Below are 26363 nucleotides of genomic sequence, written 5' to 3'. Positions count from 1 at the left end.
TGGTCAACATAAAGTACAGTAGTTGTGTTTTCCTAACAACTAACAGGACAAGTTATCGCCATTTCTGAATTTTTCATGTTATTTAGCAAATGTGACATAATTTTGGTAATAAAACTACTGTGTTTCAAACCCTGACATGTTGAAAATATTTCAAAATTGGAATTTGTTTTGAAAAAAAAAGAGGAAAGTTGAAAGAACAAAACATGCTCTCATTGTTAATGTTGATGGATGCCGATATAAGTTGAGGTGAATAATGGAGATGTTGTCACACGCTTGAACTTGTCAAAGTTGACTTTTTGAGAAGCTGTTTGCAATTTTGGTAATGTTTGTTTTCTCAGGGAAAAAATAAAGATAAAGGTGAAGATTGACAGTTCCTCATACAATTATCTTCAAGTATATAATAACTGTCCCCCGATTGTTGACAGTAAGGGAATATCTAAATACCTAATACCCAGAGCAAGAAACAAATGCGGTCAGGACAGTGAGCGATTGCAGTGCTTGTGGCAGTGCTTGTGGCAGTGCTTGTGGCAGTTCTTGTGTGGTGTGGGTGACCTACTAATCAGGACACCTCCTACCAGGTTCACATGCTCGCGGCTCCCCATGGTCCTCAGGGACAACAGCAGAGGCAAACCAGGTGACAATTTGTCACCACTACCCAACTTCATAATTGACAGTAGTGTTTGGAAGAAATCAAGCATGGTTAACCAGACTCTGGCAATTAGCCCTACACATTTATGAGCAAAAACCTGTCACTCTCACCAGTCATACAGAGACATGTGTGACAACGCCACCTTGTGAACAACAAAACAGAAAGTTTTCCTCAGTACATCAGAAACTAAGGGGACTAAAACAAATGCACTTACAGCAATTTGATCTTCCCTGAAACAGGATGGAATGTGTGGTACTACTGAATACTTGATAGCATTATACCACATAAGGTCATTGATTTATTGTTGCTCTTTGCTTTGTATTATCGATCTTAAAGTTATCATATAAACTGAAAACAAATGTTTTTCACATGGAGAGAAATTTATGTAACTGATTTGGACAATGGACAGATATAGTTGAGCTACTTTAACGCTTTAACAAAATGGATATTTTCCAAATTCATCACTTCGCAAACTAAGAGCTGCCAAAACCATGATGAGTGACACACAAAACATTATGATTTTACCTGTTTTAGTGCAAGGACCTCCTTTCGAAGACTTGTCTCTGTTCTCTGGCTGATCTCATAGCGGGAACTGAGATCTGTGTACATCTACAGAAGAGAATAGGAAGCATGTTGTGTAGTCACAGCATATACGCAGAAGACTGGTTTCAGCAGTCCAACATACAAGCAATCGTTTACCAATCTCACAGTCCAGCTGCTGTATGAACACAAAGTCAAGACCTGCAGGTCAGGTTTCAAGCAGAAGCCCACCAAGGAAGTGTTTCCAGTGTCTCATGTTATGATCTTCGGGGTCCCTGATACATAATAAAACTTGTCTTGTACCTGTTTCATTTTTAACTCGGTAATATGATCAAGAAAACCAAGATGAGACATGAGATGAATTTGATTATTGTGTTCTGAAAGAGTTGATTCTTGTCCTAATCAAGTCATCATGATAAGCTGAATGTGTGCAAAACTTGTAGAATGGAGCTGACATTTCAGAAACAGGCAAGAAGCAGCTTTAATCATGAATGGCAATTTAAGAACCATATTGACCTCTTAGCCTGAAATGCCAAGTTGTGATTCTGACTACATATTTAACTGTAGCATGTTGAAATGCCTTTGTTATCTTGGATAACTTCTTACACAACCTTTTGAAGCTTGTCACTGACAAATCTTGGTGCCAAGCTTGGCCTGACATGTAACCAACTTCTTAGACTGTCCCAACTCCGCTCTAGATTATCTCTGAGACCACTAACATCTTGTCATGATTCCATCATCTTAATAAAATCAACTGGAGAAGAGGCATACTATAAACACCCTGAACATTCAGAGCACTTCATAGTATAGCACCTTCAGACTAACGGTCACCAGCAAATCATGAATTGCCTACACTTCTTGCAAGTGGAAGTGAACAATCACAGCCCCAAAACATCACCTCCAAATTACTTTTGTCACATAGCATACAAACGTAGGACTTTTCCTCAATATAGCTATAAACAAGTGACTGAATTACAGTTTGTCAACTATCATTTGATCAATGTTTTATTGCACAAAAGGCCTATAGGCCCATATACAAAAGAGTTACTTGCATATGTCAGTATAGGAATATGCATGGGTTGAACAGAAATATAATTCCAATAACAAAACAAAGTTTGGCATAATATTAAGGCATCATGTATATATAAGACAATGTGAAATTGGGCAGTAGGATTTCTGCAAGATAGAATAGATGTAGGTAAATATTTAATTCAGAGTTCATCATAGGCTAAAATGATATTTGTCTTCGATTCAGTTATTACATATTTTACAGCACATGTTTATTTTATCGATGTTGTAGTGCCTTCCTTTGCTGACCTATAGTTCATTGACACCTAGTTGGAATTGATTGAGACAGTTTCTAAGACGTTTAGTTTTGAGATTGTGGAGGTATGTCTCTGCTTCATAGTTGGATTCAATGGTGCAATATGTGTTGTATCTTGAACTTTCTTCCACACCTGAATGGCAGTCCTGTTTAAACATATCTCTAGCATGAGTTCGAAATATCTTGAGAAATGTTTGCGTTTGTGAAGTCCACACAAAGCCGAATCCATAGGTGAATATCAAGTTTTTTATTGATGAAGTCCAAGTTTTTTAGCCAATTTCATTTAAGTGGTAAATCATGTTATACGCTTCCTTCGGTAAGTGGTGAGCAGGCATGTGAATCAGTTTAAGCCAGTAGCATAAGCACTGAGTGAGAGAATAGATGTACAGCGGGTAGCGCCCGCACTCTTTGTACATCATGCTGTTTAGGGGTTGTAAGTCCAACATTTAATTTCTTGCATGCAAACAGATGCACCTTTTCTTTAGAATGAAAACTTCGACAAATCCATACTTGAAAGCTGTAAAGTAAAATAGGTAGTGCTTGGGCATCAAACAGCTTAAAGAATATCTGGGGTGTTATAACATCATCTTTATTTAGGACTGATTGTAGCTGGCAGAATGTTTTCTGCACCCTGTTTGCATGTTGTTGTACAGTTTTATTCATGCTCAAGGTTTGTGTAAACAAGACACCTAGATATTTGTACTGTTTCACAACTTTGACTGTGTTGCCTTTGTATGTCCATCTCTCTTTTGCTGCGACTCGATCACCTTTCCTGAATATGACAATGTTTGTCTTGTCCAGATTAACATTACGCTTCCATTCATCTCCAATAATGGTAAACAGTTTCCCCAGAATACTGATTAGTGAGATCCCTCTGTAATTATCTGGGTTGTCCACACTCCTATTCTTGAAAATAGGAACAATCACAGACTTTGCCTTAACTTCCAGAAATACACCTCTTTGGAATATTATATTTAAACATTTGGTAAGAAAAGGCAGTGATTCTGGTAGCAAACATTTAATCATCTCAGAGAGAATTCCATCCACACCTGCTATTTTCCTCTTTTCAAATGTTCAGTAGCATCACAAATTTCATTCTCTGTTACAGGGGATTCCAATATCATGTCGTCCATATCCTGACAGTAATCATCTGCTGTGCCATCCTCCATGGTACTAGGACATGTTTGTTTGTTTGTCAACTACTATTAAGTGGGTCACCAACTCACAACTGCTGCCTACCTTATGCATGCTGAGTACACCTTAGCAGCAAGACACTAATATTTGCAGGTACATTTAGTGACTAGTTGCCAGTGAAGAGGAAGAGTTGATGATGTGATGATAGGAATAAGTATCTGTCACAGTGAGATAATACAGGTGTTGTATTCACAGGAAGAGATGATGATGTGATGACAAGAATAAGTATCTGTCACAGTGAGATAATACAGGTGTTGTATTCACAGGAAGAGTTGATGATTTGATGATAGGAAAAAGTATCTGTCACAGTGAGATAATACAGGTGTTGTATTCACAGGAAGAGTTGATGATGTGATGACAAGAACAAGTATCTGTCACAGTGAGATAATACAGGTGTTGTATTCACAGGAAGAGTTGATGATGTGATGATAGGAATAAGTATCTGTCACAGTGAGATAATACAGGTGCTGTATTCACAGGAAGAGTTGATGATGTGATGACAAGAATAAGTATCTGTCACAGTGAGATAATACAGGTGCTGTATTCACAGGAAGAGTTGATGATGTCGTGACAAGAATAAGTATCTGTCTCAGTGAGATAATACAGGTGTTGTATTCACAGGAAGAGTTGATGATGTCGTGACAAGAATAAGTATCTGTCTCAGTGAGATAATACAGGTGTTGTATTCACAGGAAGAGTTGATGATGTGATGATAGGAATAAGTATCTGTCACAGTGAGATAATACAGGTGTTGTATTCACAGGAAGAGTTGATGATGTGATGACAAGAATAAGTATCTGTCTCAGTGAGATAATACAGGTGTTGTATTCACAGGAAGAGTTGATGATGTCATGATAAGAATAAGTATCTGTCACAGTGAGATAATACAGGTGCTGTATTCACAGGAAGAGTTGATGATGTGATGACAAGAATAAGTATCTGTCACAGTGAGATAATATAGGTGTTGTATTCACAGGAAGAGTTGATGATGTGATGACAAGAATAAGTATCTGTCACAGTGAGATAATACAGGTGTTGTATTCACAGGAAGAGATGATGATGTGATGACAACCAAAATAAGTATCTGTCACAGTGAGATAATACAGGTGTTGTATTCACAGGAAGAGTTGATGATGTGATGATAGGAATAAGTATCAGTCACAGTGAGATAAGACAGGTGTTGTATTCACAGGAAGAGTTGATGATGTGATGATAGGAATAAGTATCTGTCACAGTGAGATAACACAGGTGTTGTATTCACAGGAAGAGTTGATGATGTGATGATAGGAATAAGTATCTGTCACAGTGAGATAATACAGGTGTTGTATTCACAGGAAGAGTTGATGATGTGATGTCAAGAATAAGTATCTGTCACAGTGAGATAATACAGGTGTTGTATTCACAGGAAGAGATGATGATGTGATGTCAAGAATAAGTATCTGTCACAGTGAGATAATACAGGTGTTGTATTCACAGGAAGAGTTGATGATGTGATGACAACCAGAATAAGTATCTGTCACTTTAGCTGGTTATCGTTACATACTGTCATATCGATAATCGCTTCTGTCCGATTGATAATTGATCAATTATAATCGCTTTTACTGTCATTTCATGTCAAACACCTACGTCAGCCAACGAACGTCCGGGTTGTCAATTGTTAATGCTATCAAAGTTATGGACACTTGCAGCATCTGTCTTTGTGCATTGTGTTGAGGGGTGAACAAAGACATTCTCTTAACGTTGAAATAGAAATATCTGTTCTGTGAAGTACTGTAATTAAGCATTGTATCGGCATGTTCTACAGCATTCATGACACCGAAACAACACAGTATTTCAGACGCTACCAGCAAGTTATGTGTGTGCAAATGTTCACTAAGGAATTTTCTTTCAGCCAATAACAAATATACATATATCACTAACCTGAAATACCTGTATCAATTTCGGCATCTGGTTGCGATATTAGACGGATGGAACGTGAGGAGTGCACAAAGTTTGTCACATGATTGTATACAAATACCATAGATCAATTCAAGGAATTCTCCTTTCAGCCAATTAGAAAATAATAATAACACCTGGGTCGGATTGTGACATATAGCTGAATGATTGGATGAATGATGTTGGCACAGTTTGTGTTCATGAATATTAATTAGTTCTCATGTGGCCTGCTTGACAAAAGAAATATCCACTTGAAAAAAAAGTGGATGTGTTAGAGGAAATGTTTATTTTGAAAACTGATAATACAGGTGTTGTATTCACAGGAAGAGTTGATGATGTCATGATAAGAATAAGTATCTGTCACAGTGAGATAATACAGGTGCTGTATTCACAGGAAGAGTTGATGATGTCATGACAAGAATAAGTATCTGTCACAGTGAGATAATACAGGTGTTGTATTCACAGGAAGAGTTGATGATGTGATGACAACCAGAATAAGTATCTGTCACAGTGAGATAATACAGGTGTTGTATTCACACGAAGAGTTGATGATGTGATGCTAGGAATAAGTATCTGTCACAGTGAGATAATACAGGTGTTGTATTCACAGGCAGAGTTGATGATGTGATGACAACCAAAATAAGTATCTGTCACAGTGAGATAATACAGGTGTTGTATTCACAGGCAGAGTTGATGATGTGATGATAGGAATAAGTATCAGTCACAGTGAGATAATACAGTGTGTGTGTGCAAATGTTCACTACGGAATATTAATTAGTTCTCATGTGGCCTGCTTGACAAAAGAAATATCCACTTGAAAAAAAAGTGGATGTGTTAGAGGAAATGTTTATTTTGAAAACTGAAAACTGAATAATATTGTGTTTCTGAAATTTAATGCATTGAAACTTGATTATTTTTATCATAATATAATAAGACAGTTTAGTAGATTTGCGTTTCATAATCGGAAGATGTTTAGTTTTATTGCAGTCCATGGAAATGATGCATTTTGACCCTACACTTTTCTCTCTCTGAAAAAGAGAAAAATAAGTAAAACCTTTATTCGCAATACAGTGATCATGTTAACCTAAATTGGATACCTCTAGAATCAGTTATAATCTCGTAGGATTTCAATGACGTCGTGACCTTTTTGGGAAAGGGACACCCCAATCAAAATATATCCAGCATTGCTATTGGCTGACAGGGAAGGCATGCGTAGTACATGACTTCCCTTTAAGAAGTAAGCAAGCAATGGCGACCAGGGCCCCGTTGCCCAAATCAATCGCAGTCGTTATGACAGTCTAAATATATGTCAAATTCTAAGATGCTTCGGTGAAAGATCAAAGGTGCCGACAATACTTTATCAGACGATAATGTGCACTTTTTGCATTATGTCACAATGTGTTGACGTCACTGCGCCATTCCAGACTGCCCCTTCGTAATGGAACTTTCTTGCATTACATCACAATGTAACCGATGTCACGATGGATGTCATCGCCCCGTACAGCCTTCCGCAGTAAACTGCTTTGTCGCATCCCGTTTCTTGGTTCTCAGTTTCATCACACAGCAAACATCACTGTGGAAACATTACGTTTATGTTTTCCGACAGATAAAATGTCTCATAGTCATGTTTACATTCCCACAATGCAATCGGGGAATGTCGCTTGACTTGTCAGCTTCCTCTGAATGTACTGATCTAAACTTTCGTTTGTAGTAGAAATGAGGCGGTCATATTGCCTTGTATGGTTTAAGAGAATCACGGATGTAAATAAAACGATCTAGAGAAGATATTTAACCCGAACATAAACCATTACCAAACTGTTCATCGTTTGTTTTTCTAGTAACCTTTGTCTTAACATAGGGGGCTGACACGTCCAAAGAACAGTGCGTCAGTTAGCCCTGTGCAAGGATTCTTAATTTAGGTAACAGACACCGTCGTTTGTTTTCTGCCACAGGTTAATAGAAATTAGGCTTAGAAGTTATTAAATACGGCATCTTAGAAAAGAAAAACAGTTCGCTCCACTACCATGTATAGTGTAATAAAGCACAAAGCGTCCTCGTGCTTTAACTATAATAGTTCAGGGCGAAAGTGTGCTTTATTATTCTATACATGGTGGTAGAACGAACTGTATTTCTTAAGTATAAGGGATACGATCACCATAGCACTACGATCGCTTTTAGAATGGGGCCCATATTGCTATGTCAAAGAAAACACTGCAAGACAGAATAAAAATTAATCATTATTTTCCGATTAATTGACCTGCAGTTCCTTAGTAATCGACAATCGTTTATTTTGACTTGGATCGAACGATTAACCGATCCTATGATTTATCGCTCCAGCACTATCTGTCACAGTGAGATAATACTGGTGTTGTATTCTCAAGAATTGTACATGTTCTGATATTTTCATTTTCACTGATGTTTAGATGATTCTATAATTATATTCAATCTTCAAATTCTTAATGGAACAAATACATGTGAAAGAGATCAGTACTAGGTGGAAAAAACTCTCAAAAGTAGCTGTCATGTAACTCTGTGTCAGCAACACACCATTTACACTGTTTATCCATAATGCATTATCATACCTCAAACATACATCTTGTTTTCTGATTGGCTAAGCACTCTTTTGTTATTTTCAGTGTACACCACTTACAAACTGCCAATAGCAACTTATTCAGTACCTCATGATAGTTAATTTTTAATCTTGAAAGACATTAAATGATGCATGATGCATGAAAATTACCGATGTTTTGCAAATGGAAATCCATGGAAGGGAGATATCTCTAATCTGTTTTTCTTGTGTCGTCCACAAAATCTAGCGATGGCTACGATAACATTTGACTCTCTTTCCAATAAATAAATTTTGACAAAACGTTCAAATGTAGTCCCTGTGAATATTTAGAAGTGGAATTACTAAGACAATACATACAGAAAAAACAGCAAGATGCAAGATTTGAATCAACTGATTCACACAGGTTGGCTGAAGTGTACAATCTGATGCTTCAAATAGTTCAAAATTAACAGTGAGGTGTTTGGTAAGATAAATACATTGTTCACTGGTTCCTTGGGGACCATGGGTTGAGGTACCCCAGTGTTTGTTTATGTTCCCTGAGCTCAAACTTCAAGGGTACCTCAACCCATGTCCCCTCATTACCAGTGAACACCTTATTATGTATCCTCATGACGGGGTATTTGAATATTCTTGAAAGACATATCACTGATTCTGTCAACTGACCTGCTGTAGTGATGTGGACTCTATGGAGAAGGCATCTTCCTGGTTCTTCATCACTGAAACATCATAAAATCAGCAGTCATGTGGCAATCATGACATATACTACACTCAGACATGTGAGAGTGAGGACAAGACAACCACTTATTTCATCACTACATATCAGTAGAATGAAAGAGGATGCGTTTAAAACACTGGTGCTGAAACTCATGAGCCTGAGTGGAGTGTTAAACATGAATCAAATTAAGGTCATCATATGATTGTGGCAAGTCCATGACCAGCTGGTGACAACCGAACTAAGATGGGTGCATAACCTACTCTTCTGAGTGTCCAGCTGTAGTGACTGCAGCTGCCGGATGAGCTCTGCTTGCTGACTGGAATGCTCTGTCAGCTGGTTGTGGCTGGCCCACAGATCAGACAGTTCCTTCCTGCAATGAGCAACATTAACCCCATACATAGTGTTATTGTGGTTGTCTGTGTATGGTGTCAATGGGGTTCTGAGGAAACCTCCTCGTAAAAGCGTGGAATTCAGCCAAAGACTCTGAAGTCCCACGAAGCTAATTAAAATTATATTTACAAGAACACAATAACATGGGGCGGCCACATGGAGGGCTGAGGTCTGGAGCTAACCTGAGTGGAGAAAGCAGTCTAAACACTCACTGCCTAACATTTTGATTTCCTGACTAATTACTTAATATTGAAACTAAGAAGATTGCAGCAGTTGAAAAAACATAAAGGTGTGTGCCCTATGATACCTTACAATAACTGACATGACCAGACAGGGGTGTGTGCCTAATCCTGCTAATCCTAATACAAATGGCAGTAATCTTGTCAACACAACATTAACTGAGTGAGTAAGTGAGTACAAATATAACAATATTCCAGCAATATCATGGTAGGGGACACCAGAAATGACTGGATTAAAGATAAGTTCCCCAATTTTAAGTGCAAAAGTAGTATAATTTGGCATTTCGAGGTTCTTCCAGATGACCATTATCTTTCGTAGATATAAGATAAAAGAAGGTTTATCCATAAAAGATCTTGGTCATACTATAATACACATTTTAATTGCAAAACCAGTTCCTGGATCCTCAACTTCAGCCATTATGCAAATTCCACTTGCAAGTCTGACAGTTGTAACATCAAATGTGACTGAGGTTGGTCTTAATGAGTAAAACCAATCACTAGTGTCATGTAAACCACTTTGCTTTTGTCATGTATGTAACTGTTAACAGGGTGGTATTGCACTGCCTGTGGTAGCACGGCATCATTGAACAATGCAAATAGGCTCCATGGATGAGGTAAATAGATGTGGCGTCAGTTTTCCGCTTTTTATTTTCATTTTTTAATGAGAATTTCGATCCCAATTTATTGCCCACAAAATAAGTCCTTGAAACAGTGTACTTTTTATGGCCGATAATTTCTATTTACTCATCTGAAGCAAAACTATTTCTTCAAACATTTCCTGGGCTGTTTTCTGACAAAAAAAAGTCCCAAACTCCATGCAGTGACCTGTCTAAGACAAAAGGAACTGCAATCACATTAAAAAAATCATTTTCTAAGTCATGTATTATATGGGGGTGGGGAGCTGGTTGGAGCTGTATCACATTCTGCTGAAAATATGATGTCTCATCACGATACCTGCTGCTGCTCATTAACAGTCAATTTTTTTTTAAATAGATAGAAATACATTTTCTAAAGTGTTTACTGCAATTTTGCAAACTTTTAGTTCAATTTCAATCATGGATTGTGACTTTTAGAAAGCTTTTACCTATATGAAAACAAATAATTTGCATCATTATTCTCCTCTGATGTCATTCTAACGTAAGTGATGGCATGTTTACAGTATGAAATAAATCATGGCAATTTAGCAAACTGTGTAGAAACAGCTTTTGTCTTACTGAAACATGTGCCTAAGAGATGAGTTTTTATTACCTTAGGCAGGATTGATCCAGTGACATCTTTTGAACTATGTACACATAACTTTCTGGTATACCTTTTGGTATGTAGCTCTTTGAATAGTATGTCACTGAGATGAGTTTTATTACTTCAGACCAGAGTCTCTCTCTAAGCTGCTACTTATCATGGTGAAACTAACATTCTGTATCTATATTTTCCTAATTTATGAATCCTATATCACTTGTAATGATAATAATTGATAAAAATGAATTTTAGTATAAATCAAGACTCCATGACCATACAGCATATATAGAAGAAGTGCAACAAATACTATAGGCTGTGTTGCTGATGCAAGGAAGGCCTTCATATCTAGTCACAGATCTTGACACAGGATAACACCACCATGAAATGAAATATTTGAGCATTTAGTTTTAGTGAAAAATGGCTTACTTTCTTTCCTGTTAGCTGAGTATATCACGAAAAGTATAAAAGAAAACAAAAACACACGTGTGTCCAACATATATAATGAGTACAGTTGCTACAACTATGTGTGTGTGTGTTTATATATATAAAATAGAGAATATAGGTACAACATATATGAGTACAATCAATACAATATACTAATGTATAATATGTCCAGCAAATAGAATGTGTACAATAAGTACCATATTCCTGTGAGCAAGGAGGTAACCTACTATTAAAGTTCGGTTTCCAGCCCTGCTAAGCTAAATTCAGTGCATTGTTCAATCAGAGTGGCTTAACACAACTGACATCTGATTTGTAAATATGGAGACTGTTGCACAGAATTTTGGTTAATTACAGGTGTTGCAAAATATGTGTACTGTCTACTGGTCGTGGCCAGATATTTTCCAATTCTTTCAAGTTTTCAATCAATATGACCATGTGATATGAGGCACTTTGATTAATTATACCTACTTAGTTAAAATATAGATTTTGATTATTGATCACAATGTATGGCTGAGCCCTGCCATTTTGTTTGAAGCAAACGAAAGAGAAAGCTGGATCTGATTTGTCAATAGAAGGATGAACGAAGGAGAGATGTATACCTACATCTACACAAGTACAAAACTTATAAGAAGATATCATGCACAATATGGTCAATGTGTAAAATTGGTAAAATCTACACAAACAATGTAACAGCATGAATCAAACTTGCTTGGAATGACAATACGTCTGAGCCAAGCTCCTCTTTAACTGAGATGTGTCACATCTCACAACGATGAATTGTTCTTGTCTGTATGGCAAAGGACATACCTTCTTTGAGTGGCATTTTAGAAGTTGGGGAGTACAAGATTGACAAACTTTATGGATAACAACTTCTTTATTACGATAGTGCGACATTTCGGTACAGATTCTTGCACCGTTGTCAAGCAGGAATGACAAGAATTTCCAGCTTGACAACAGAGCAAGAATCTGCAAAGGACATACCTGACATTCTCCAGCTCTGTGTTCTTGTAGGTAATCTCCCTCTGCTGCTGCCGGCCATCTTCCTCAAACCTCTGGAGCTTTCGGTTTGCCTCCTCCAACTATGTACAATTGAGATACCACTATCATTTTGTCTATCAACAACATTCTCTTTTGGAACAGTTGGGATATGGCTCACAGGATGCTTTGTATGGCTTAATGTCAGACATAAAGAGAACTTGCACAAATCAATAAAATTACAAGAGAAGGTATTCTCAGCTTATAGATTTACAAGAAATTGGTACAAAATATTTGAAATTTGTTTGAAGAAAGCGTAATCCACTGCACACAACAGATATGAAGGTGTGATTCTGTCCAGCAAGCACTGTGATTGTTTAGAGAACGTATCTGTTACACATTGTCACAATGTCCTGTACTGAAGTAAAAGTTTTGGGAATACACCTGTCATAGTTTCATTTCCCCTACACATTGTCATAATGACAGATTGGAATTGGTCACAGTGACATTGCGATATGTCAACCCAACCTGACATTGCGATATGTTGGGTGTCGTAACTCTTAGCCTCGTTCCTGTATTGTGTGATCACATTATCTTTGCCGAGTCCTGTAATATCCTGTTGGATGTACATCACTCAGAGCTTCATTCCTGCTACATGTGGTCACAATGACAGGTTATCTTTGCCCTGCCCTGTAGTGACAATGTAAGTTGTTCACTGGTCACGAGGGATCCATGGGCTCATGTACCCTCAAGGTTTGTTTATGTTCCCCATGGGTACATGAGCACATGGACCCCTCATGACCAGTGAAAAAACATGTTTATCTTACCGAACACATTAAGTTTAATTTTGAACTGTTTGAAGAACTGGTACAGCCTTGTAGTATGGCGAATCATTTCATCACCATTGCGCATATGACACAAGGAAAACAAATTTAGAGTTATCTCCCTTCCATTCACTTTCAATCGCAAAACATCAGTAATTTCCATGTATCATGTGTGATTCAATGTTATTTGAGATTAAGAAGTACTACCATGAAGAACCAAATGAGTTCGGCATTCCCTGCCGTGTACATTGAAAAAAATACATCGTCTGTAAGCATGGTACATTAAAAAAAAAATACAAGGGCGCTTAGCCACTCAGAAAGTGACATTCATCTGTGGTTTAAGATAATGTTGGATGTACCCCACTAAGCGCTTCGTTCCTGTTATGTGTAGTCACAATGACAAGTTATCTTTGTCCTGCTTGGTAGCGACAGTGTACGGTAAACACTTACAGGCTCATTCCTGTTATGTATTGCTACAAAGACAGATTGGATTTGATCTGCCCTGTAGTAACAATGTTGGGTGAACACCACTCATAGCCTGATTCGTGTTATGTGTGGTCACAGTGGGAGGTTGACTTTGCCCTGCCCTGTAGGCCTTAGTGTACAAATGGTCATAATGGCTCTGATCTGCACTGTAGCTTTCAGTGTATGCCACATCATCCTTGGGGATCAATATGCTTGGGACAAGGCCCAGGCTGGTGAGGCTTGGTATCAATGGAGTTGGCTCCCTTGTCTCACCAATAACACATCATTCAACAAACATATATTTGTTCTGCTCACAAAAAAATCAAACCAAACCTGTCACTGGTGTCTTGATATTTTTCTCCCTTCATTTCAAGTGATAAATATTTTCTACACTCACCTCTTGGACAAGACACTGAAACTTGGTGACCTTGTCAGACACCTCTCTGTCCAGATCCTGTAATATAAGCACATATAGTGAGCAAAGCAACAACTGTGAGCGACCAGTTTCTTGAAACACACACTCTGAACCCATTTCAATAACTTGACCATGATCCTTACCTGTGGCTCCTTTTTTCACCTTCTCAAATATTTTACTGCAATCAGCAGTCAAGAAGACGTGAACTCTTTCAATTAAACAAACTGATCCTACCCCATCCTGTATAATTGTAAAGGTATCTACTGGTTGAATCCCCTAACAAGGGGGCATATGGCTCTGCAACAAGGAGGTAACAAATTTCTATTACTACCTAAGTTTGGGCATGGGTCTATAGTTGAAAGAGTGGACAGACCAGGGTTAGACCCATGACTGATAATTCTTCATTGAAAGGGGTATGTTTATAAGTCCTTTAATGTTGTACTCCTAGATCAAGAAGTGATATCCATTAATATTGTTAAATCATAATCATGGTTTGCCACTGCCAGCTGCAGTGTTACCGTTATCCAGTGTATACCAGACTTTGACCATTACAGACATAGAATGTCCCGTAATTTTCAAAGGCTGTTGGTCATTGCGTGCGGCAAATTTAAAAAATCAATGTTCTAATTACCTGTCAATCTTATTTCTCTTCCAAAAATATTCATATTCACAATGACAATATGGTGTTGTCAAATAAAAATAGTAGTTTTGGAAAACTTTTGGAAGGCTAAAAATTGACACATTATGATATCCTCCACGTTTCTGATTGGTTCTTAGGTTGCAAAGTTTCATGCAAAATCAAACGTGTGATGACTTGTAAATTTTACAAATGACTGGTATTTGAAATGATAGCTAGTCACAATGTCAAGTAAAAAGATGCCAGCAGAAACACAATTTTAAGTTCTCAGAACCTAGAAAGCACATTTATAACTCATATCCCCTCCTGAGGGCTAGACCATATAACAAAATCTTACCCCATCCCCGGGACTGGACCATACATTCTAGTCATACACCCCTCCCCCAGGCAGGACCATACAACAAAGTCCCCATGGTTGGACCATATGATTCCGTCACACCCCATCCTCATGTTTGGACCATACAATGCAGTCACACCCCATCCCATGGTTGGAGTATACAATGCAGTCACATCCCATCCCATGGTTGGACCATACAATGCAGTCACACCCCATCCCATGGTTGGACCATACAATGCAGTCACACCCCATCTCCATGGTTGGAGTATACAATGCAGTCACATCCCATCCCATGGTTGGACCATACAATGCAGTCACACCCCATCTCCATGGTTGGACCATACAATGCAGTCACACCCCATCTCCATGGTTGGACCATACAATCCAGTCACACCCCATCTCCATGGTTGGACCATACAATCCAGTCACACTCCATCCTCATGGTTGGATCATACAATGCAGTCACACCCCATCTCCATGGATGGACCATACAATCCAGTCACACCCCATCTCCATGGTTGGACCATACAATCCAGTCACACCCCATCTCCATGGTTGGACCATACAATCCAGTCACACCCCATCTCCAGTGCTGGACCGGACAACCCAAAGGAAGCATGAAACTGGAAGCATTGGCAACAAACTGAAGACTGGAAGGTCATAACCATCCAGATTGGAGAAACTGGCCTCCAAAACCCAATAAATCTAAGAATTAAGTGCCTGTTTCCAACTAGTTAGGTGAGAGAGAAGGAGGCAAAGGGTTGGCACGATGACTGACAAGAATCAAAGTATTTAGCCAAGCCCTGTAATGGAGTATCATGTGCATTAGACACACTAGTGTTCCTGCACATGTCACAACCAAGGTAGCTCCTAAAGGGAACTACTGCTGGCTCACAGCCAAAGCATCCGAAAGGATATGAGATTTTGACGAGAACAAAAGGCAAAGTCACATTGTGCCTTTAATATGCATTCATAAAGAAACTTTCATGATAAAATACCCCCAATAACTTATTGTTTTTGAGACTCTCCTCTTTGCAGTTGGTTTGCAAACCCTGTTCTGTAAGTCATGCCATCATTCATCAGTTATTGTATACTAAATATACTAAACATCCGATGATGACAAGTCTATTGCTAGAGACTAAATATTACCACTGATATACAGTCTCTGATACTGTCCCTCACTTCCCAACACATTCAGTGACGAATCTGTAACGTACTCACTACCCCCTATCATAATTAAACGAGATCTAGCGATGTCGTCAATGGCCATCTATTACACCCTCAAGTCAAAGACATGGGGATAGGACCTGTCAAGATTAAGACATCAAATATTGATGGCTGACATGAATTATTTGTGCCTCTCACTGTGACAGAGATGTGCTTTGCCTGATGCATGTCAATCAAGCTGTGATCAAACACCAACACCAAGCAATCCTTGGCAACACAGCTGTACGCTTGGCATTACAGTCTTCCTACTCCTGTCAATATTCATTTCTTATAAACTTTTAATCTGAGGTAATCAAGCTGTTAGATATTCTCAAAGTTCCTTGAGTACAGTTTTCATTGTTGTGAAATTTAGTTATTCAGATTGTTATTAAGTGTTCCATGCAATATCAGGTTATTCAGTCATCAAGGCAATTATTCTCAACAAAAGTAATGTCTAGATTTCATATGACACTTGAAATATCATATCATAATATATATTGATGTGAGTCTAATCTGAATGTGGGTGTCAGAATGTCATCAGCTTCAACTGTCCATATGAACCTGTGTGTTTCTCTCCCCAAACAACAAACTGACAGCACTGGAGTTGACATTAAGTGACTGAGACAACACCTACCGGACCTGTCTGACTGTCCTGTGCGTGAGTAACATGTTGGGTCTAGCACATTAAGCATGTATATTCGTGAGTGATTTCCCCTGTCTTCACTGCAGTCCCAGAACAGCGACGTGAGACACATTCACCTCATCAAATCTTTAGGCCTCACTGAATGTTTTAATGAAGCACCTCTCAATGGAGGGATTAGGTACCCCCTGAGAGGAAGCCAAACTGTAAGTACACACGCTGGACCAGCATATTAGTGAAGTAATCCTCACTATCCCTGGTGACATGAGTAGCAAGAGGCACCTGTAGCAGTACACACAGTACAATCACAACCTACTCAGTACTGTGGAATAGACAACGTCCGGCACTTTACCACACCTATACTACAGCAAGCATTATACAGATAGGACAAACTGAATGTGGAAACTGTGTACATACAATCCTGTTGCCTAATGTGAACTGGCGACATACAAACAGGACCTACTGTCACAATGTACCTATAAATGAAAAGATAGGACATCCTGCAACAGCAGGATTTCATCTTCATCAGCTAAAGCTTTATAAATTTCAGAAAAAAAGTAAAAAAGTGACTTTGTTACAATTTTAACCCCTTAAGGTTCAAAGGTACCGATTAAAGGACTTTAAAGGACTCCAGAGCCCATACAATTTCAGATGCTGAATCTTGATTTGATATCATTAATAGTGACTTACCATGACTTAGAAAAGGAATGATTACTTTTGAATTAATGCTCATGAGGCTATAGACACAAGACATGTCAAAAGAATCTGAAATCTCTGATTTTCTAAAGCTAAATTTGAGTTTTTCGGGCATTTGTTTGGATTGTTTAAACTGAATAAATCTCATTTGATTTCATCAAAAAAGTATTGTTGGGTGGGACCTCCTGCTGTTTGTTGAGTGGAAGTGGAACTGCAGTAAAGAGTGGTGATTGTTGATCCTTCAGCATCACCACACGTCCATTGAGGAGCACATGGCACACAGTATAAGGACCTAGTAGGGATGTTTATTACAGTAAAGTCTATGAGAACCACTACCATGAAGTTCCCTTTGATGCTTAGTTTCAAACATGTGAACCTGTACCTGTCACAATACTCCACTTGCTGGAATTTACTTTCACGGGCAGGAAATTATTCATCTAAATTGTTTTCTCATAGAAAGCTTTATCCACTCACTATGGATGCCCCAAGCAGGACTTACATACAGGATGTCCTTAATACAACTAGCATATATGGCTGCAAATACTGGAGTAGAAGCCTACTAAGAGATTCCCCAAAGAACCAACATACCGACCAGGGTTTATGTCCACACAGCTGCCTGGGAAGTGGAGCTGAAAATCTACGGTCTCCTGAAGCTGGCAAGTCATCAAGTGGCAGCAGCTACATATTGCTGACAGTCATGTGTCAGGTGTACCCCACACCTGTACCCTACACCTGACACACCAGAGAGAAAGCCGACGGACTGGCTGGGTGTAAAGTCAACATACGGATCTGACAGCTTCACACACTACACACACTCCCTGCGTGAAGCCCTTCACCTGCATGTCCACATTGCAGTGAACACTGGACGCTACAGCTACTGGTCACATTTGTGTGTTCAGTCATGCTGACAACACACAGTCCCAGTGGACCTGGTCTAGCTCATTAGTAGGATTGCTGCTGATTACTGGTTATATGTCAATTTGTCTTGCAACAACAAGACAACAAGACATTGTTCTGCAGACAGGCTAAGCTGACACTGTTCATCAAGAGCTACTTTCCCTCACTCCCACAGGGAACTTTCCCACCAAGCACAGCTCTAGTCAAAGAGACACCAAGCACTATATAGGCACTAGGATGAAGATACATCCAACAGACTGTAGAAAAGACTTTCTGAAAACTTGCTCTACAACCCTACAAAGTAAAAGTTTAAGGAATGTGCACCCGCACAGCACTCCTCACCCGTATTTTGTTCTCCAGATTCAGCCTCTTGGCCAGACTGTCTGCCTTCTCTGCCCGCACGATTTCTATCTCGGTTGACAGCTCTGTGATCCGTTTCTGGAACTCTGCAACAGGAGCAACAACACTTCAGCTTGTCATTCTCTTTGTGAAACCTGACAACTGAGCAATAATACACCAACTGTAACCATGCAAATCTCAGAACATTCAATGTGCAGGAATATATTGCATGAATTTCTGATCTAAAAACTCTGCATGCTATTTTCAGATTTCTTATTCATATATAAACAGAGCTATGCGACCTTAATTTGCCAATTCCCAAACTATGACCAATATGAGAAGTATCGTATATATAGCAACTACAGATTCATTCTACACGAACATGGGTGTTTGCATTACAAGCAAAAACAGGAACAGATACATCCCATTCTTTATTTTTGAATGGCCCAAAACATATAGGTACAAAATCTTTTGCAAACCATAAAACTCCACTTGCAAACATGATTCCTTACATAACATTACACCTTCTCAGTGGAGTACATATTCTAGTACTCCTTGGGTTGAGTATCACTTCACTAAGAAAGTATGTCCCAAATATTTACCCTTATCTAAAAGTCATTGAGCATGGCCATGGGAGTGGTGCCAATATACACGTATCAGATGGGTATACAAAGTATGTCAACTAGACTTCCAGTTGTACCACTTCCATTCTTGTGAAAGCTGTGGTGGCTGAGTGGGTTAAATCACTAACTTTGTGTGCTGGCCATTAGGGGCCTCAGCCTGTGAGTGTGAGTATATAAATCCCAGATGTGACTCAACCCAAACAAGTCCTACAGTCTGTACTTTGTTTTCAAAGTGAATCCCAAATAAAATGTATATAATGTGTGAAGAGTTTCCTAACATGGTCAAATCCAGTAATAATTAGACCTGCTATTGAGTGACATCACTTTGGTTCAGGGTGAAAGTTTTCATGATAACACTTGATCACAGACACATGCACTGAATCATAAATATGCATGATGACATTACATATTCAAGCTTTCTTCACACCACTGTTTTACACTGACCTTCATTTTCTGCCAGTCATATGTGAAGTATAAGTTACAAATACAAAGCTGCCCTACCAAGCTGACAATACCTTCTGAATTAAACTTTACATATCATTTCATGGATGAAAGACTTTCACAGTGATCTAGGCATTTGATATCACAGTCATAGTCTAGTCATTCACAGCTAATAGCTGGGAAACGCTATGAGCAAGCGAGGAAGTGGGAAAGTGGGTGAGTGGGTGAGTGGGTGAGTGGGTGAGTGGGTGAGTGGGTGAGTGGGTGAGTGGGTGAGTGAGTGAGTGAGTGAGTGAGTGGAGTTTATGCCACTGTTAGCAATATTCCAGTAATAACACAGTATCGAACACCAGAGATGGGCTTCACATATTCTACCCACATGGGAAACCCGAGTTTTCAGCATGATGGGCTAATGCTTTAGCCACTAGACTATTCCACTGCCCCTGAAACTGCTTTGATGTTTCATGAATCAAAGTAAGCTCCCTTAAATTTGGACCTTGTTTCATCTTTTTGAATTTATCTTCCTGTTACTAATCTGCTAGGTGCGCTGATCTGGACAGTCCAACCTTAAACTGACAGCGCATGTCGCATGTGCAATGTGCGCCATACGTGTTACTATTACACTTAGAGACAGTTAACCAGTATAGCCTTCACCGTCACAGGGAACGTTCACGCCGGTGCATGGACAGCATATCTTTTCCCTTTCACAATGATATATCAAGTGTTATTTCCTGAAATATTTATTCCATGATTCTATGATACACCTTGGATAGGCATGACTGCTTACATTGCAAGCATGAATCTCGGAATGGCAGTTTGAAGCGAGGCGTTGTAATCAGCTGATCGTTTTCATGTCATGTTTTGTCGTTTTGTTGACGTTTCGGTAATTTATGTCTGGCACTAGATGTCTCAGTATCACACATTTACAACTGCAGTGTATTTTCATTGTATATGTACTCAAATCGTCTTAGTATTACGGCCGATATAGTTGCATTCATGGAATTCACTAATTTGGGGAGTTGATGCGGTGCGCGAAATGTGAAACACTGAAAGTCTTGTTATGTAAATTTTATTGGGTCGTTCATGATGGGATTGAGATTTCTGACAATACAGATACTTAGTAGGTACAGAGGAAAGTGAAAAACAATGGTGAAGTAATTCTAAAATAACAGTAACGAACGAATTATGGCAGTTATCGCCTACATGTAGCCAACTTGCAAATGCAATAAACTGGGCATAACTAAAATCCCTACTGTACTATTTGATGTCTGTAACGGTTTGTGATGCATGAAATATTAATTCACTGTATAGATAAATAATAAATAAAAATATTGCAAATTTCTACAATGACTGCATTTTAATTATCCTCAATTAAGTGTATAAATTAAAACGTTTTTCTTAAGTTTTGATAAAGGAAATAATATTAAAATATTAATTTATTAAATATACTAAGCAAAACTACCATTAGGTTAAGTACACATTCAAGGGCACTTTCCAAATGTTATTTTTCATTACACAACTAAACAATACATATATTTATATTGATAATAAATTTCAATCTCTAATATAAATGGTACTGTTAAGTGTTGTCAGCATCGAATGGTTTACATTTTTCTGCAGTGTCTACATACTTCTTGTCTTCACAATGATCAGATTATTGTAACAGTCATGAAAAAGCTCATATTTCATTTTTTAGACCTCGCTCTTTCTGTTTTGTTGCATTATATTCATTTTTCAAATTCAAATACAAATATATCAATAAAGTCAATATCTTTTCTCACATATATAACAGGACGCACAACACTGACTGGTGAACATATTTTACAAGGGATGTGTAATAATCACAAATTCTTGACAAAGAACTTCCAGCAAATACGCTTTCGCCAGGGGTGTATCTCCAATTTTCTCTTACGTTGCGATCGGTGGTAGTATAGGAACTATTTTTAAGATTTTAATGTGGCAATAGTTAAAGAATTACCATTGGGAATAATATAAGGGCTGATAACGTATAAAAAAAGAATTTTCATTATTTCACAGATGCCACGACACCTGAGACTTGCTCTGTCTCATGTTCTGTCGTAGGAAATGCTGTGACAATACAGCAGCTTTTCATGGCGTTTTCCCTGCTATCTTCTATGGTGTCAGTTCATACTGCATTTCTAAATTAAACAAACGATATCTTTCTAAACTAAAAACTCAAAGCAAAACATGTGTAAGTTGATGACTTTTCATTGTAAACGTTCGTTTTTTCAATGAAGGTGACCATGGCAACGCGCTTGCTGGGTTCTGTCTTTACATGAAGCAAGTTGTCGCAGCGCACTTTGAGTCGGGAACCAGACCGGAAGCAAGAAGTTGGACCGTCGCTTGTATCATTTCAAAAGGAGAGTTATCGCCCCTCCCACCAAAAAGATCGCCCATTGCTGTGACCCTTTAAGAGGTCAACAAAAAGAAAGACTCATCAGCATGATCATGGTTTCCTCAGAACTTAATGAGTCTCAGATACTCAAGTAAAATCCCTTTCTAAAATACAATAAGCATCTAGTACGCTGAAAAAGGCTATAATAAAGCATACAACTTTAAAGACAACAACTTCTTGTATACTGAAAAGAGCAATATTTCACTGTAGATTCTTACACCAAGCTGAAGGTAATTTGCATTACAACCAAAACATTGCTCTATACAATAAACAAGTTGTTATCCATAAAGTTGTATGCCTTAATACTGAATGCCGATCAAACAAAACAAGGATATTTCAGAAAAAATCTTGCATGAAAGATCTGGCCCTTCTTAAAAGAGAATCTAAGAATGTTCCAAAGTATACATGGTAGTGGCTGGGTCTTGGTTGTAGGCATCACATGACATTTCTGATAAGATGGCTGCGTCCAACCACAGGCAAACTGTAGTGCAAATGGGGTTGTGCAGTGTAGAGAGTATAACAAGTCTTCTTATATGTGAGCGAAGCAAGAAAAGGTTGGCAACTCACTTCTCTCGCTTCAGTTCAAAAAATATTTTTCATGTCAAAATAAAATATCGCCACCATCAAAGGTACACTGCCACTTCCTCACTTGGTTGTACTCTCAGATTTCCAACCCCATAGTTAATAAATACTCACATGAAATATGCTTTATTCAACATTGTAAGTGCCACACGTGGCATTCAAATCGTTCTTCGCCTCCAATACCCCTGCCAGCTTCCGGTTCAATGAAGTGAAGGAGCAAGAATAAGCAGAAAAAAAAAGAAATGCCATATTGCTTAATTTTATTATGGACCTGTTGGAGTTAATTTGTCTTAACTGTCGTTGTTATTGTAACTTTTATCCTACAAAAAAAAAACACTTCTGGCGCAGTGGGCGAATGTAACAAGGGAGTAACTCTGTAGGTATTCCATATGGAATAATACGCTTTTGTTCGTTCACTGCGTTGCACAGGAAGCTGGCAGGGGGAACGGAAATGAAGAACGGTCTGATATACCACAAGTGGTGTTTAAGATATTTAATAAAGCACATTTCACATGAGTAATTATCAAATATGGGGTTGGAAATCTGAGACCACAACCAAGTGAGGAAATCGGAGAGTACCTTTGAAGCTGGCGATATTTTGTTTTGACATGTAAAATATTTTTCGAACAGAAGTGAGGGAAGTGCGTTGCCAACCTTTGCTCGCTTCGCCCGCATATATGAGGACTGGTCATATACTCTATGCTGCATAAACCCCATTTACGCTACAGTTTGCCTGTGGTCCAGCATCATCAGGTACACACTGGTAGTGCTATTTACAAATGTATGTACCCCAAAAGTTGATACAGGGTTGTCACAATGTGCAGTATGTGTTATAATGTACACTGCAAAGAAAATGTGACTTTGGTGGAAACGACACCTGTTAGAAATATGTAACTGTATCATTGGGCAAATACCCACCATGCTTTTCTCTCTGTGTGTCGGTGATGGTCTGGCGATGGATTTCTTCATTGCTCTGCTCCTTAGTCTCCAAACTCTTCACCTGAACAAGGCAGCTAATGTCAGTCATGGACAAAGAGTGGACAAACTGCATTACAGGCACTCTTCTACACAGACAGATTCTTCCTCAGTGCCAGTCAGTGAGAATACCTATGTATTGTGATACACTGCATGGTTTAGCAGGTATGATCTGTACTGACATGAGCAAAGCTCACTGTGGTAAGTAATAATATATATCACAAATACTCGTATGGACTTCGATCATGTTAAGTAAAATGATACACAACACATAAGATGCACAATGACTTCATTTGAAGACTAACTGAAAGAACAAAGAAGCAAGTCACCACACCACTTAGAACTTCTTTAAGGTATTATGATAAATATGTTGAAAACAGTTTTACTTCTTATATTCAGATATTTTTTCTCATTCAGTAGGTAAATTTCAGATCTTATTCCTACATGAGAATTGTACAGAAATCTTAAAGGTGGTGATAAACGATAAACAACTGACAGATCTTTTCCTATACCTTGATAACGTGAACAATTTAACAAGAATGCACTGATAATCCACAGTAAATCAACACATGTAATCAGAGTGCAATTTGTTCTCTCTCATTCTACCTTTTTAACTTACAAACTACATGTTCACTTGATATTAAAGTAACTTACAACACGCATAAAGATACAGCATATCTCTGTATCACCACAGATTCATAGGTCCTCCACAGAAATGTACATTGTATATTTTATACACAGACATTTCTAAAGGGACCATAATGCATTTTTCTTAGCAAGTGTAAAATTGCAAAAGATGTAGATTAAATAAGCAGATTAGCATCAGGACATTCTCACATGTCCCACAAAGGAAGGGAACAAATTGCACAGCACACAAATAAATGTCAGCATTATTTTCTAGCTGTTTATCTACCTAATGTGTAGACTACAAATTGTGACAATTTATAGGCATTGTTTTTTTCAACAACAGTGCTTGTATTGTGTCACCTTCATTGTGTCAGGACCTTGATGGACAACAAGACAAAAACACTGTGATTGGGCAACACAGACAAGGTTACACAGCTTTACAATGCATAGGCAATTGGTACCATGGAGAACTGTACGTCTGGGATCACTCATGCTATCTTTAATCTGGACATGATCAAATTTAACAAAAATTAAAGCCACACAAGTCTTCTTTGTAGTTTTACTCATAAATAATCAGCCAAATGTTTGCAATTTCATTGGGTAACATAAATTAAACAACATTTGGCCCATGAAACAATCAGATTACTCCCTGATCATAGTTGGTATATTGGAAGATTAAACAGCATCCAGTTAGGAAAACCTTTCAAAATAGGTCAGTTTGAACACTGAACAGAGCGTGTCCATATGTTTCACCCACACTTGCAATCTTCAATAAATCGTCTGTATAAATATTGTATATGCTGATCAAACACTGCTGGTGGTTTGGAGAAATAAGCTGATTTGGAGTCTAATATAGATGAAAGGCAAGTTCTAACAACAGTATTTCATAATTGCTACTAATAATGATATTAAAAAAAACAATTATCAAAATCTTATTCATATCTCTCCTGTTCACATCTTCTGTAACCTTTCTAAAATCACAGTTTTAAAAACACTTTCTTTGCTCTTTGAGACTGAAGGAAAGCTAACTGCCACTTGAATAAGTCCACTGAAATGTGTAAGACTTCTCCAACCAGTGCCCCAGTCATTGATCACCTAACTAATCCCACTAAACAGCACTACCAGGATTTATACAGTGATTGGATTAGGGTTCATATGGCATCATCAAGTTTTCCAAATCATGAACGATTTCAAGATGGCAGCACCTTCACCTCCAAGCGTAACTTTGGCAAGATGAAGTCGTGTTTGGAGTCTGTCTTGCGTTGTGAAGGTGATGCTGCAACAATAGCAGCCAGAGAACTGACAATGATTGTGACAAGTCTCATGGATCACCCTCCCCAACTATCAAGACTCGTTGGAATTCAGAATGAAAAAATAAATGAATGTACCCAGGTTATGACTTTTCTCTGACTCCAGACATGCAATCAGTGTCGGATGTGTAACATTCAATTACAAAATCAAATATATGTCTTTTCTATAAATGTCTGCCAAGGACTTGTCTGAAACCTTATACCACGAACCTGTATGATAAATGTACTGAACATTAGAAATCATTAGGTAGTATACTGTTTAAATATTTGCTTGGACAGATTATAGATTACACATAGTATTCAAAATTATAAATATTTGAATTAGGCAAGCATAAAACTAAGGTTTACATTCTTCAAAACACATATCAATTATCATCAGGTCAGGAGTGTTGGATAATTAAGAGTTTTCGTTAAGTCAAGACATTTTATATGTCAAATGGAAATGGCATCCTCTCATAAATGCAAACTATCCTGGTAAAAATGACATCTCATAGAGACCATGTTCAAGTGTTGTGAATATTCCTGAGCTGAATCTCTTTGAGCCAGCAAACGAAAATATGACAAGTGACAATTTTTCACAAGAAATGACTATTCATTTTGCAATCAACATATGACATGTGCAACAGGATTCACAGTTGAAGTCATTCATTCCAGGAAAGCTCTGTAGTGAAAAAGATATGGGACAAAATAGCTGTGTGTGATTTATTCCCTCAGTGGAGGACT

At 38.2% G+C, this 26363-nt stretch overlaps 1 protein-coding gene across 2 annotated transcripts in view; it reads right to left on the bottom strand.

Moving 5' to 3' along the window:
- Window positions 1-26363, bottom strand: part of LOC137278169 (centlein-like) — a 115887-nt gene that overhangs the window by 44889 nt on the left and 44635 nt on the right. For both annotated transcript variants that reach the window (XM_067810352.1, XM_067810351.1), the window contains exons 7-13: window positions 23647-23728; window positions 18670-18773; window positions 13897-13953; window positions 12217-12314; window positions 9187-9296; window positions 8875-8927; window positions 1175-1258 (exon numbers count right to left, since the gene is read on the bottom strand). In XM_067810352.1, coding sequence (XP_067666453.1) covers window positions 1175-1258; window positions 8875-8927; window positions 9187-9296; window positions 12217-12314; window positions 13897-13953; window positions 18670-18773; window positions 23647-23728 — 588 coding nt within the window. The remainder of the gene's footprint in view (window positions 1-1174; window positions 1259-8874; window positions 8928-9186; window positions 9297-12216; window positions 12315-13896; window positions 13954-18669; window positions 18774-23646; window positions 23729-26363) is intronic.

This window comes from Haliotis asinina, chromosome 3, assembly GCF_037392515.1.
Source record: "Haliotis asinina isolate JCU_RB_2024 chromosome 3, JCU_Hal_asi_v2, whole genome shotgun sequence".
Lineage (NCBI taxonomy): Eukaryota > Metazoa > Mollusca > Gastropoda > Lepetellida > Haliotidae > Haliotis > Haliotis asinina.
The sequence above is the reverse complement of the archived record's forward strand: the minus strand, read 5'-3'. Positions and strand labels throughout refer to the sequence as shown.